Below are 15,015 nucleotides of genomic sequence, written 5' to 3'. Positions count from 1 at the left end.
GAAGCTTACACAGCAATAAAATGGATTTATGTGCTCATTTCTAGGTGAAATACAAGGCACTTAAATGATTGAATGACGGTGCTCTGCTCACAGCCTTGGGTATCTACCAATCAGTTTTATGTCGTCCGTATGGTGAAGGGTGTTTCCTTGGCATTATTACGAAGCTGCAAAGGTTTTCTTTTATGACACCACATACTAAATATTTTCTAATGAGCAGAAATGCCTCAGAACACCTCACAGGTTTGTAAATCATTAGCTGATTCATACTTTTGTTAAATACTTTAGACCAATGCACTATCCTTCGCAGGAATCTAGGAAAATCAAAAATTTAACTCTGGCTCCAAATGTGGACATGATTATGTATTTCACAGACAAATAAAGCAAATCCTTTACTTGAAGTGCATTAACTTCCAAAGAATGTCTGTAAATTGCCAGTTCTTGTAAAAGATCGTGAACCAATAAAACTCTAATATTTTTATATACAAGCAAAATGTGTGCAGCCACTAAATAATATACAAATGTAATTCACAGGTTACGCATGCATGCATGCATGCTTGATTGTTTGCATACTTGCTTGTTTGCTTATTTGTTTCAACAGTACTTACGAAGTGCTGACAGCTGCCACAGTTGCTTCAATGCTGTTATTTATATATACATCCTCTTCAAAATTCACAGCTGATGGTCTATTAAAAAGTATTTGACTCTCAGCACAGCAAGGTGATTTCTGATTCTTTCTTTGTTCAGTGAGCGAGGGAGGCGAATTCTTTTTGCTGTACGTCTTTAAGCGTGATTTATCTGTAATAATCTTCTCATTAGGGGGGCTCCTCAAACCTGATGAAACTGCAGTGTGTTTACTTCCCCATTGATGGTCACTGTATACAATAGTGTGGCCACTGCTCAGAGCCGAATATGACAGCAGATCAATATCAATATCGTCTTCATCTCTACATGCCAGACTCTGTTGGACATTTGGAGGTGATCCAGTATTTGTTACATTTTTAATATGACGTAATCCCTGTGAACTAGGAAGAGAACATGTAAATAAATCTTGCTGACTTGGTGCAACATGAGATCCTGGCTGCTCACTAGTATATGTAATGGTTTCACCCAGCTTATTAATTTTGGATAGTGGTTTTATTATTTCTTTTTCACAGCTATCAGATAGCATTAAGATCTTTGGCTGAATATACCTCGGACAACTGCTGCCAGTTTTCTGCCATGTTTTACTGCTGTTATCCAGATCATCTGCACATGTTGTATCATTACAAGTAACGTTTGTGTTGTCATTCGAGATATTTGAAATGTTAAAACAGTTTGCATCTCCATCTGACTTTGTAAGAACTTCCTGTTTGTTATTTCCACTACAGAAGTCACTTACACTGATCACTCCACGAATGACATCTGTTGCATTAGCATTGCAACTGAAAACAGAATCTGATTTATCCAAGTTTTTTATGTTTAGTGTGTTTGTCTGTATAACAGGAACATCACAGCCAGACACTGCAGTCGATGTGAGTGGTATCTCTTCTTCATTTGATGTTTTTGTATTTACTTTCATGACAGCTGACTCTTCACTAGATGGCATTGAATTTACATTGTGCTGAGTCACCTGAATTCCTTTCTCCAATTCTGTAACATCCGAAATGTTTAATGATAGTCTGATAGTTGAAATTCCTTCTGCTTCTGTGATATCATTTGGATCCACATTGACAATTACAGTCTCACTACTGTGTACATTAAATCCTTTCTCTGAAATATTCTCTTGTGCATTCATACGACTTGGGTTAGATTCTTCAACATCAGTACCAACTATCTCACCATTATTACTTTGACAATCTGATGATCTTATGCTTGGAGGGTCTTTCTCTTTCTCCGGCGCAAATTCTTCCAGGAGGTTGTTTTCACCACATGAGACGGTTATTAAGTTTTGTAATGAATCTGACCCATCCTTAGTAGGTACACTGTTGAATGTTTTTACACTATTAACACCATCTGCAAAATCTTCATAAACAATATCTGGCAGAATATACTCGGTGGTAGTCTTTAGTCTTTGTTCCATTTTATGAGGATAAAGTTCCGGCACATTTGTAGCAAAAGACTGTTGGGTCTCAGGCTGACTCACTGTCAATTTCTGTGGACTCTTTTCCTTTTGGCCATTGCTATTCTCTGAAAATACAGGCTTAAGATCTGGTGTTCCTACAACATCAATAAACTCATATTCGGTACCAGTTTGCTTTGATTCTTCTGCGTGAGATATTAAAATGTGTTTGTCCAGCTTATCCAAGTTTTCCACACGTCCACTGCAAAATGGACATGGAATGTGGGCAGAAGATCCACTCTGTAAACAAAAAAAAATCCATACTGTAAAACAAAAATCCATGAACAATCACATCATGTAATTGATGTGTAAAACAGAAAACATGTAACATTTACAAGTTATTGAGAATAAAACAGTTCATTATTACTGGCAATAATTGTAGAATTGTCATATACAATTTAAAAATTCACACCATACATTAATTCTGCAATGATACAAAGTCTTCTTAAAATGAGTAAGCAAATTTAATATATAGTGGTTGGACAAAACATGGAAACACCATGCAAAATGCATACTTAAACATAAGTGAAGATGCTAGCCAAGCCTGCAGGTTCTGCTAGTGTATCTGTGTTAAGTCCTCAATACATTCCAAGTGTCAGTCATGGTTGGAACAGTGTTCTATGTAGCTGTGAGTGCATTAAGTCAGTGCTAAGTGAATGTGAATGTGAACTTGGGCGAATTGTTGGTACTAATATGGTGGGTGTAAGGAAGCCGAAGTGTTCGATGTTTGAAAAAGCACTGTAATGAAGATTTATAATGCATACAGGGAAAGCAGATCATCATCCTCCACTAAGCCACAATACAGATCAAAAAGTGTGTGCTGAGTGAGTGTGACAGACACTTACTGAAGAGGATTGTGAAGAAAAATACGAGGACGACAGCTGCAAAATTCATTGCAGAACTGAATGTCACACTCGCAAACCCCATTCCAAAACCACTTGTCTGTGATGCAAAAGCCCATAACAGGAAAACACAGTGCCAAAGCAATAAAACCTTGACTATGGGGCACTGGAACAAAGAAGCTTCTTTATACTAATTTTGCACTTACACTACAAACCCCAGGAACATGGCATTTTGCTGTATGCACCTTATTGATAACTCTCACAAATAATGTGATAGCCTTCTGAAGAAGAGCACTAATAGCCCAGCACTAGCAAAGAAGTTAAATTTATTTTATGCAACTGGTTGCTAATTATTTTGTTATTTGTGAAGAACTGTATAGTATTCCCTTGAAAACCACACAGGATCTGTATTTACCAATTTCAAGATAAATGGAAGCTGTTTTGGAGCCCAACAACTTTCCTACACTGTACTAAGCATGACAATGTGTAATGTTTTTTGTGTTTCCATATTTTTGTACAGTTCCTGGACGTCCAGCAATGTTATAACAGACAGGGTAACAAAACCAGTTACACAGAGTAATATAAGAAAAATGAAATAATTTCTATGTACTAGACAGACTAAGCTATCAAGGGACACACAAAGCAGGAAGTGTAAAAAGTTTTGGGAGAAACTAATCATTTTCAATTCAAGAACTGCTATAGAATTATATGAAACTGCACAGGAGGCTAAATTGTGTATCTTTAAATCAACATACAAAATGTGTGTAGGCCACATTGCTTTCCCCTTTTTCTATGGTAAATGAGTTAATATGAATCTCAAATTATAGTAAGATTGGCAAATTCAAAGCACATCGGTTCATCATCAACTTTTCTAACTATCACAAACATTGAGGATCACTAAAATACATTTAAGGCATCGGAAGGAGTAAAGGTAATCACTCATCATGTGCTTTCGGGCACAAAAAAAAAGCATGCCATGGCCCAGCTGTCAGCATTATCCTGGCATTCGCATGCCTATGTGTAGGCAAATGTGCGTGCACCCATGGTTTTAGTAACAATTTTATTCACGTTCCTGACACTTCAACTATCTGGTGACTGGTCAGTTTTCTCCTTCCATTATCATATTCCACCCAGGGCATCTCAGTATGGTTAACATAATAATAATAATAATAATAATAATAATAATAATAACAACAATAACAAGTATGAACAGTTTCAAGCCCTAAGCTGGCCTTCTAGTTGTGTATTCTCACCATCGTTTTGTGTTTGCTCTGGTCCAGTCCTCGCCTTCCTTTTTCGAAACACTCCTCCACCCCTATCACCCATCTATCCCTTGGTCTTCCTCTTGGTCAGTTTCTCTGCATCTCCATTTCAGGTATCTTCTTGGGAATCCTCTTGTTTTCCATTCTTTTTAAGTGCCCATGCCATCTCAGACTATGTTTACATCCTCTCCTGCAAGGGTTTCTCTTTCATTATTTCCCTTAGCCTATCATTCCTTGTCCTATATCTCTTTTTATTCCCATCCTACTTCTGAGGCACTTCATTTCACATGCCTATAATCTGCTTACCTCCCTTTTCTCCATTACCCACGTTTCAAATGCGTATGTCAGTTCTGGGATGTAGAATACTACTTACTTTACTTCTTCTTTTGTGTACTCTTTACTCCAAACCAGGCTCCTAATACTTTGCACGACTGCTTCTCTCTGTGATGTTCACTGACCTCTTTCTCATTTCTTCCAATTTCGTCTATCACACTTCCCACCTTCTACAACTGTTCATCTCCAGTTCCTATTCCACTAGGCGGTCTATTTTGCTTTCTAGTTAAAACAAGAATCTCTCAATTGTTTAAATAAAAGTGAGATTCTTCCCTACTGTCTCACAGTTTCTTCCCAACCATTCAGCTGTTCCTCAATCTTCTGCTTAAATAGCTTTAATGTATTTAACAAATTTTTCAGCTAGTGGACAAATCAAACTATTTTCATATGTGTCTCCTCCGGGAGCCCAACTACACAAGTAGAAATAATCATTGCAATAAAATAAAGAGAAATCAGAGCTAGCTTGGAAAGATTTAACTGGGTTTTTCTCATGTGGTTCAAGAGTGGAATAGCAGAGAAACAGCTTGAAGGTGCCAGAATGAGATTTTCACTCTGCAGCGGAGTGTGCGCTGATATGAAACTTCCTGGCAGATTAAAACTGTGTGTTGGACCGAGACTCGAACTCAGGACCTTTGCCTTTCGCGGGCAAGTCCTCTACCACCTGAGCTACCCAAGCACAACTCACACTCCGAAGTTTCATATCAGCGCACACTCTGCTGTAGAGTGAAAATTTCATTCTAGAAACAACCCCCAGGCTGTGGCTAAGCCATGTCTCCGCAATATCCTTTCTTCTAGGAGTGCTAGTTCTGCAAGGTTCGCAGGACACATTCTGTGAAGTTTGGAAGGTAGGAGACCAGGTACTGGCGGAATTAAAGCTGTGAGGATGCGGCGTGAGTTGTGCTTGGGTAGCTCAGTTGGTAGAGCACTTGCCCGCGAAAGGCAAAGGTCCCGAGTTCGAGTCTGGGTCCGACACACAGTTTTAATCTGCCAGGAAGTTTCATACAAGCGCACACTCCGCTGTAGAATGAAAATTTCATTCTAGAAACAACTCCCAGGCTGTGGCTAAGCCATGTCTCCGCAATATCCTTTCTTCCAGGAGTGCTAGTTCTGCAAGGTTCGCAGGAGAGCTTCTGTGAAGTTTGGAAGGTAGGAGACAAGGTACTGGCAGAATTAAAGCTGTGAGGATGGGGCGTGAGTTGTGCTTGGGTAGCTCAGTTGGTAGAGCACTTGGCCGTGAAAGGCAAAGGTCCCGAGTTCAAGTCTCGGTCCGGCACACAGATTTAATCTGCCACGAAGTTTCAATATTAACATCACTAACAGATTACCAGACACTAAAGACATGGATAACCTGAGGCTGTAAAGGTGCAAAAACTAATTACACAGTGAAAAGCATGATGCTACACCACATAATGAAGCAGCAGTTAGGCCCGAAACTACCAAATAACTGCTAATGTATGAAGCTGAAACAGTCAGTCATCTGTGAGAAGGAGAAAAAGAAGAAGGGAGGAGGAGGAGGAAGTAGTAGTAGAAGAAGAAGAAGAAGAAGAAACCTGAATGGTTGTCATATGAAGACCAGTATACTTTGAACGAACATGACCTGTCAAATTGCTGGATGAGGCACTCATTAGATTTTGGAGAGGGAATGGGGATGGGGGTTGGTTGAAGACAGTATGGAGGATACCACTTTGTCTTCCAGATTTAAATGAGTGTTTTCTTCCTACACATTTCCACCTCTCACTGTCAAGTCACTAATTAAATTACCTTTAAGAATTTATATCTTATAATGTAAATTAACTGCTGCTACAATTATTGTGTCGCATTTATCTTACACTGCTCGAGAGAGACAGAGCAGTAGTAGAGCTATCTACTAGCAATAACCTGTACCACAGAAGCTGCCAGTAGGTAACATCATCAATCAGAGAATAACCAGCTACTAATGACAAAGGCTCTGCTGTTATGATAATGATTGTGAAGAATTAAAAGATGCTCCTCTGTCCATAGAAAATGGGTTATGCAAGTTTTTTCACGATTCCAAGTTGGAGCCAGCCACTGAAATTTGGTGACATGTAATACCGTATGCATTTATTTTTGTTCAATATTGGTTGGCTCTCTCCTCACAACTCTTGCAAAGTAGTAATTTTACATGTGTGTTGATGTATTCCTGAAGATAGACTATAGTACTGTCTAACACTACCAGATGGTGCTGCTGCTTCCCTTAGGTGGCACACTGCAGCAGCACTTGTTCCGGCTTGCGAGCACGCTGGTGAACATTGCTAAGACAACACAGAACCAGACAAGCAAGCACAACAGTGGGCAGTGTCACTTCTCTGGAGAGCAAGTGTGATTGCTTCAGAGAATCACAAGCTGTATAATGGGAAAACAGCGCCAAATCACTGATACATGTTTCGTTGGTTATCAGAGTTCAGAGACGGAAGGGACATGCTGAAAAATGCAAAAGCACTACATAATGTTGTGTTCCTGCCACCTTATTAAGAGATGTTATAATTGGTGATTTGTTCTAAACATCTAAATAATAAATATGGGAATGTATTACACTAAGAATATCTTATAAGAAAAGTAATCATTATTATCTGACCACAAATACCATAGTCCCACAGGACATATTAGATACCCTTATATTAAAGCCATACATGACCAAAATTATTAATGGATTTAATGGAGTTAATGGAGTTAACATTTGTCATCACAGTATGTTTTAAGCCAGAAATAAGAAAAGAAAGTTACCATATCTAATAGCTGGAGGGGTGATGGGGGACTGAACTACTGGAAATGAAATAGAGGACAGGCAAAGGTGTCATCAAGCCAAGATGGAGGTTAACATTATGCTGAACCGGACAGTGAAAAGGAAAATTGGGATTTAAAGCCCCACTGATCATCGGGTCATTAGAGATGGAGTAAGATCTCTGACTGCAAAAAGCTGGGGCAGGACATAACCCTTCCCGGCATTTACCATGAATTGTTTAAAGATGCCATGAAAAACCTAAATACAAATAGCTGGACAGCAATATTAACAACAGATTGGTACAGGAAAAATCCTGTGCATCATGAGTCCCAGAATGGGACCATGGCAAAAAATCAGTCTTAACATGGAAACACAAGGAGACAGAATGGTTGGCCAGGGCTCACCTTCAGAGGTGAAATTCCAGTGCTGCTGAGAGGCAATTTAAAAGCCTAAAAGTTTATACTTTTAACGTATATATCAGCAATATGAACTTGAGGACAATATAATAGAAATAGAAGATAAAGTAAATGAGGGCGAGACATGGGAGATATGGTACTGCAAGAAGACTTTGACAGAGTTGTGAATTGCTCAAGTGAATAGAAGTAGATAACATTCCCTCAAAATAATTGAGATACTCAGGAGAGCCAGCTGTGACAAACATTTCCACCTGGTGTGCAATATATAGTGTGAGTATTACAGAATTACTTGTTAAGTCAAAGTTGGACAATTCTGACACAAAATATTTCCAGAAGACTAAGAATTTTTAACACGTAGCAGCCCTGTCAGCAACTGTGATAAATTAATGCGTCAAAGATCCGCCTCAGTTGCGAAAAGTTACTGGTCTTTACCCAGATTTCAGCTAGAGTAATCTAGCCTTCTTCAGAAGCATAAAATAAACTAATACATGACAGAATACGGCATGGTCAAACATAAAACACAAAAGTACCATGGTACCATGTCAAGCTATGTTACTTAGCTGAGAAACGGCCCCAGCCCCACTTCATGAAGTGCTGTGTTGCCCTAGTATTCTACCCCCATAATGTCAACAATACATGTTCTTTGAGACATTTTCAACACACAGTCACCATTAGCACGTCTGAAAACGTTTGCACACTTACTCGCTGCACCGTACTCTGACATGCACCAATACACCTCTGCACATATGGACTGCTCCCAGCGCCACTATGCCATGACCGCAGGTCAAATGCACCGCATGGTCATACCCCAAGGAGATTTAAACCCACAAAACAGCCCACCAGAGTGTTGTTTCACGATTTATCAGCATTATCTTTCATTTATGAGCATGAACGTAGTAAGTGAGAAGTTGATCAATCAGAAGGCTCCTACCAGACGAAATGGAACCCTCACATAGGAGGTGGTATGAACTGAAGTCCCCAAACGGGAGAGAAGGAGGAAAGTTGATGGATTAAAGTGGTCAATTCAATGCAAGTAAGTGACCTGCCTGGGGGTAGGTCAACATTAGAAATGCTTATTGCCAAGGCTTTTTCACCTGACTTATTACCTCCAACAAGGTGCAAAGGGAATCCAGTCATTGACAGCATCTATATGAACAAAAATATAATCCCCTCCAGATACCCTCTCAGGACCAGCAGGAAACTGACAGAACCCATGATAACCATGGAGCATTGAAAAATGGTCATCAGTGAACTGGGTTTCTTGGAGAGCAATGGAACCACAGAAAAAGAGGAAATAAGTTGCAGTTCCGGCAGGTAACAGTAGTACCTATTATAATGATCACATGACTGGTGACCTGGTTTGACGTGAAGGAGCTAAGAGGACCCGTCACATCACAGGGTCACAGCCTGTCACCAGTGGGCATGGAGCCACATCCATGAACATCACCTCACAATCTGACTGCATGGAAAAAGGGGGGGGGGGGGGGAATTGCACTTCCTGGGGGTGCCAGGGGAGCCTTGTTACGATTCTTATCTTTCTTCTTCTTTTCCTTTGTCAAGTTTGATGGGCAAGGTTCGTTCAAGGGACTACCTGCATTGAGAGTGGGGACAGATGAAGAGTGGACAGCCCAGGAACTCACAGGCTGTGGCTCATTCAGCTATGTATGGTGTCAGACTTCCATCTGGGGGTTGTCAGGGATAGAGATCCCAAGAGGATGCCCTGCCACTGGCAAATGCTGAGGGAGGAGAATGCTCCTCTGGCTGAATGCAAGAATTGGTTCTCAAAGAAGGTGCAATGGGAACCACGGGAGAGGAGGGTGGTGGGAAATCTGGTTGGGGGAAGGATAAGGTAGGGGTGGCCCATGGTTGTCACGTTTGCATTACTGATTGTCATATCCACAGGATGTATGCATTCATACTTCTTCCCACATCTAAGTATACAAAAGGCGATTAGTAGATCTGTGTCTCTGGATATTCTGTTCTTTCTTGAAAACTGGGCAAACTGGCAAATGTGGAGTGTGATGTTCATGCAGCTGACACACAAAGGGTAGGTGTTCACAAGGACTGCCTTCGGGGAGTGATCATCCACAGTTGCCACATTTTGGTTACACCACAGAGTAGGATGACATATGCCCAAAGCCTAAACATCTCAGGCATCTCATATGTGGTGGGACATAAGGTTTCAAATCACCTCCGTACACCATGCCCTTAACTTTCTCCAGGAGGACATTCCCTTCAAAGACTAAGATAAATGTGACTGTATCCATACGATTGTCCCTGGGCACTTTTAGTACACATCTGGTAAAATGTATGCCTCATCACCTTGGGCCATATTCAAAGTTTTGTGTGGGGCAATGTTCACAGGTGTGTCACTTAGATAATCACAAGCTTGAACAGCTGTAGTTTGTGTAGCAGAGGAATTTTAATTAATAGAGAACCATTTCATATTTTTCCCAGACGTTCAACTTCCCAAAATTTGTCTTCAGTGTTTTTGACAAAAATAATGACATAATTGCAGTTAAAGTATCCCCATCAGTTCAAGAATATACAGGTATTGGGTAAAATGTTTTACTACAAGACATCTGGCTTCTCCCTCTTCCCCCATCCTAGCCAGGGAAGGAAACAACTGTGGCCACTATCAGAAGAAAGTTTAATTTGCGTTATGTGTGAAACTTCTGCCATGGTACCTCCCACTCCAAACAAGGGCTCTCCCCATCGGCACCATCCAGTGGTTACCTGACCTGTAAACCATTGCCTGGAGTTCCTGTGGCCTACCCATGATGGGCACACTCTCCTCAGCTTTTGTGGGGAGTTTCCAGCTCAGGCACCAACAGTGTGATCCCTGCGTGGTGATGGGGCTATCAGTGGGCAGCCTCCATGCTGGGATTTAGGCATGGTACCTTAACAAGAAAGGAAGGGCACAAAGAAAGAAAGGAATGATAAATGAAAAACATGCCATGCCGGACAACCTTCCCCGCACAATCCCCACACTTCTGTAAAATCTGGAAAAAGGAAAGGAGTAGCAAGTAAAACCCAACAAGGGGATCATATATCTCAGAATGAAGAAGTGCAGAATGCCAGAGGGGAAAAAATGAATGTTCATAATCACACACCAGATTCAAGCACAATCAGCACCAAGAAGACTATCCAATGGAAAAAGCAGAGAGGAAAAAAGAATAGCACAAAGACAGACTTGCAGCATGGGAAGGGAAGTAGCCTTGCATGGTGTTGGGCTTCATGTTGGCCAAGCATGAACTAACAAAAGAGATCTGAGTCTCCTGGGTAGTGTAGCATTTGAGTTCTCTCTGATGGAACATCAAAGACCAAGCTGGATTAAAGGTATTATTTAAGTCCATAAGCAGTTGCAAGGGCACCGATGGCTGCTTTAAGTTTGCAATGAAATCTTTCAGTTTTTCCATTTGATTGAGGATGATATGCTATAGTTTGGTTTTGGCTCCATTCACATATTTTTGACAGTGCTTGGAGTAGGTCCGAGTTAAACTTCTTCCATGGTCAGTCGCTACTTGGTATGGTGTTCAAAATCTAGTGATCCAGCAACTGAAAAATGCTTGTGCTTCTGCTTGTGGTTGTATGTCCTGACAAGGTACTAACTCCAGCCAGTTTGCAACACTACTGATGCATGTTAAACAATAAGTATAGTCAGTAGAAGGAGGCACTGGTCCTATCAACTCAAAGTGAATTATTTTGAATCATTCATCATTACTCGGAAAGTGTCCTAATAGTTCTTTCACATGTTGTAACATTTTGTTTTCCACCATGCAGTACATATTTTCACCCAATTTCGGACACACTTTTTTTTTCATATTCATCCAGACAAAACTTGATGAGATCATGTTTAGAGTCGTATTAACACCTGTATGAGCTGAATTATCACAGTGTTGGAAAATGGGATATCTAAATGGTTAAGGAATATAAGGGCAAACAGTGTGTTTCAACACATCACACAACAATTATTTTCCCCCATGTGTCATATGGTATTTTAATTTCAGTAATGTATGAAAGATGAACTCTAGTTGATGAAGCTCTTTGCCACCTTCTTGTGCTTGGGCTATATCTTCACAGTTAATCAGAACTAATTCCTCAAGCTTTGATAAGCTATGTTTGCCCGACATAAGATGCAGATCTGCAGTAAACTGCAAAATATACTGGAGATAACTTAATTGGGTTGTCATTGCTTTCTCATTCTTTTCCTTAAGTGTGTATGTTAGAGGAGCATGGTCAGCATAAACAGTCAAGACTCTTCTTTCTAAAAGACAATTGACATCCACGTATGTATATACTAAGCAACTCTCTGTCGCCTGTGGAATACTACTACTGTGACATTGTGAACTTTTCTGAATGAATAAATAAATAAATAAAAATCAATCAATCTCCATTGTTTATCTTGCCACTGTCTCAATGCAGCACGTACTGCAAAATGTGATGCATTGACAAATAATGCAATTTGATTGTACCAACCAGGAAATGCCCAAAATAAGGTATTTGCAAAATGATGTTTTCATTTTTGGAAATGAGCAATTGTTTCTTCTGTCCATTCAGTATGCCTTTGGTTATTTTTAGTTGTTCCTTTTAAGTAATCATTCAACAAAAGTTTGTTTACAATACGGCAACAATAGAAATTGATTATCTCTAAGAATGCTCTATGTTCATGAACTGTTTCGGGTCATTTGTAGTTTGTTATTGCTGCAACCCTTTCTGGATCCAGCTTTGTTCCTGAAGGTGTAATTAAAAGTTCTAAGAATGTTAGCTGTTGTACACCAAATACCAATTTTCCAAAACTCATTATGAGACCATACTTATTCAACTGTTTAACGAGTAAATTTAGATGTTCAACATGTTGCTCTGGAGATTCAAACGCTATTAAAATGCCATCAAAATACAGAAAACAGAAATCTAGTTCTTTTACAACACTGTTAAAAACTTTTGAAACGTGTTGGATGCACTGCAAAGTTCGAAGGGCAATAATTACATTCATGAAGACAAAAGGTGTAATAATAGCTGATTTTGGTTTATCATCTTCAGTTAATGGAGGTAGGTGATAGACTCTGAGTATATAAATCCTTGAGAGTATCTTTTTATTTTGAAGCATAAAATTTGTCAACAACTTGTGGAACTGAACATCTGTCTGGAAGAGACGTATTATTCAATCTGTGGTAACCTCCACAAAGTTAACACTGGCCATTTGGCTTCATTACAAAGTGTAGTGAACTGGCACATTGAGTTTGTTATCTACATACAACACCATTATTTAACAGAAACTGAAATTCTTTTTTTAGCAAGTTGCAATTTATGTGGGCCCCATCTACAAGCCTTACTGTATACTTCTGGAGCACTATTTGTGTGATGCTATGAATGGGTATGTTAGTTCAGGAAATTTCTCCAAAAGTTTGGAAAACTGACAAGTTGCATAGAGTGAGCTTACTTATTCGAAACTCTCAAGGATTTAATAGGTTGCCTGAAAACTCTTAGATTGCAATCACTGGATTTCTTAGCAAGTTTTTATGTTGTGTATCTACAAAGGTGCCCTTGCAAGACTCTAGAGGACAACATAGTGGAATTATTTAAACACATGCTTACTTCAACATACTTCTTATTTCATGACCAATATTTTGACCAAGTGGATGGTGTTGTCATAGGAAGCCCTTTGTATCCTGTGGTGGCTAATTATTTTATGGACAACTTCGAAGAAAAAGCACTACAGGCAGCCATTCTCAAACCCTCTTGTTTCCTGCAGTATGTGGATGATACATTTGTGGTGTGGCCACATGGACTTGATGCTCTATTTACGTTTCTTCAGCATTCAGATTCACTCCATTTGAATATAAACTTCCCAATGGAAGTGGAAGAAGATGGTACTTTACCTTTTCTTGGTGTTTTGGTGCGAAGGAAAGCAGATGGAACCTTGGGACACAGTGTCTACCGCAAGCCAACACATACAATCTATATTTGCAGGCCACAAGCTTCCATCATCCTGCACAATGCGGTGGAGCATTGTTAGTTCATAGAGTGCATGTGGTATCTGATCCCAAAAGCCTGCCAAGTGTGATATAACATCTGAAGACAATGTTCCAACAAAATGGTTATTCTGATAGACAGATACGCAATGCATTGAGGCCCAAGCGACTTCAATCTCTGCAGCACAATGAAGATACAAAGACACCTACCACTTTGACCTTCTTGCCATATTTTGGTGCCATATTGACAAGAAGAATCAGAAGAGTCCTTGGAAGGCATTACATGTGTTTTTCAACCATATGCAAAACTGAAGAACCTGCTGGGTTTGGTTAAGGATGATCTTAGCCTGAGGAAACATTGTGTGTGTCTAGGATTCCTTGTCAATGTGGGTCAGAATTTACAGGCCAGACATGTCGGACAGTGCAGGAATGCTGCGATGAATATCAGCATCATACACACCTTTGCCAACCAGAGAAGTTGGCCGTTGCAGAACACTGTCTGAATACACAGCATCACATGACTTATGAAAAGACAGAAGTTTTATCCCTGGTATCATCTTTCTGGGACTGCATCATTAAGGGAGCCATTGATATCTGTACAGCTGATAATCTCATTGACAGGGATGCGGGATTTCAACTGAGCACAGCCTGGAACGCTGCATAGGCTAATATTAAATCACGATGAGAAAAATCGAGATTTTTCAATAACTGACATGTCATAACACTTGTCTAGTTTAGTCTTTTAGTGAATAACATCAGGCCACACTATTAGTAAACATAACATACAGTGCCTGCGAATAAGGGCCACTCTACGATTTTCGGCAGAGGGCGTTTGAGTATGGTGCCATTTCTCTGCAAACCACTGCGCTTGCATGACTTCTGCACCTGAGCATTCTTCAAGTATGTGTTCTACACAGAGATATATCAGTGTGCAGATACTATCAGTCATACCTAGTCACCAACAAAGTTCAACCAACTGAAGTTGTTAGACAGTTGCTTCAATGAAATATTGTGGAATTTGCACAATGTCACCTGGCGGCAAACGTATATTCACAACATATATGGCAGGAAAACTTGAAGAGTCACATCTTACTGAATCTTTAGCATTCACAGTAGTGTGGTTGCCTCTGCTGAAATTTTTAATTTGATGATGTTGTTGATCAACTTTTTAATTTTGAAACCAACGAGTAAACCATAATGATGAAGGAAATCAGCCCCCAGTATGCCTTTCGATACATCACCTACAGTGAATGGCTTTTCAAAACTGTGTTTGAGCCCTAAATGAATAGTTAGCATAAGTTTTATATCTCTGACCCATTTGTTGCATAAAGATTGAAGTCAGAGGT

At 39.9% G+C, this 15,015-nt stretch overlaps 1 protein-coding gene across 4 annotated transcripts in view; it reads right to left on the bottom strand.

Annotated features, from left to right (window-relative positions):
* Nucleotides 1–15,015, bottom strand: part of LOC126277997 (uncharacterized) — a 277,984-nt gene that overhangs the window by 199,186 nt on the left and 63,783 nt on the right. For 2 of the 4 annotated variants that reach the window (XM_049977675.1, XM_049977676.1), the window contains exon 8: nt 606–2,338. The exons of 1 other annotated variant lie outside the window; for it this stretch is intronic. In XM_049977675.1, the coding sequence (XP_049833632.1) occupies nt 606–2,338 (1,733 nt within the window). The remainder of the gene's footprint in view (nt 1–605; nt 2,339–15,015) is intronic. One more of the 4 variants, XM_049977677.1, reaches the window with a different exon arrangement.

Source organism: Schistocerca gregaria, chromosome 6 (genome assembly GCF_023897955.1).
Source record: "Schistocerca gregaria isolate iqSchGreg1 chromosome 6, iqSchGreg1.2, whole genome shotgun sequence".
Lineage (NCBI taxonomy): Eukaryota > Metazoa > Arthropoda > Insecta > Orthoptera > Acrididae > Schistocerca > Schistocerca gregaria.
Note: the sequence above shows the minus strand (reverse complement) of the source record. Positions and strands in the feature narration are given on the sequence as shown.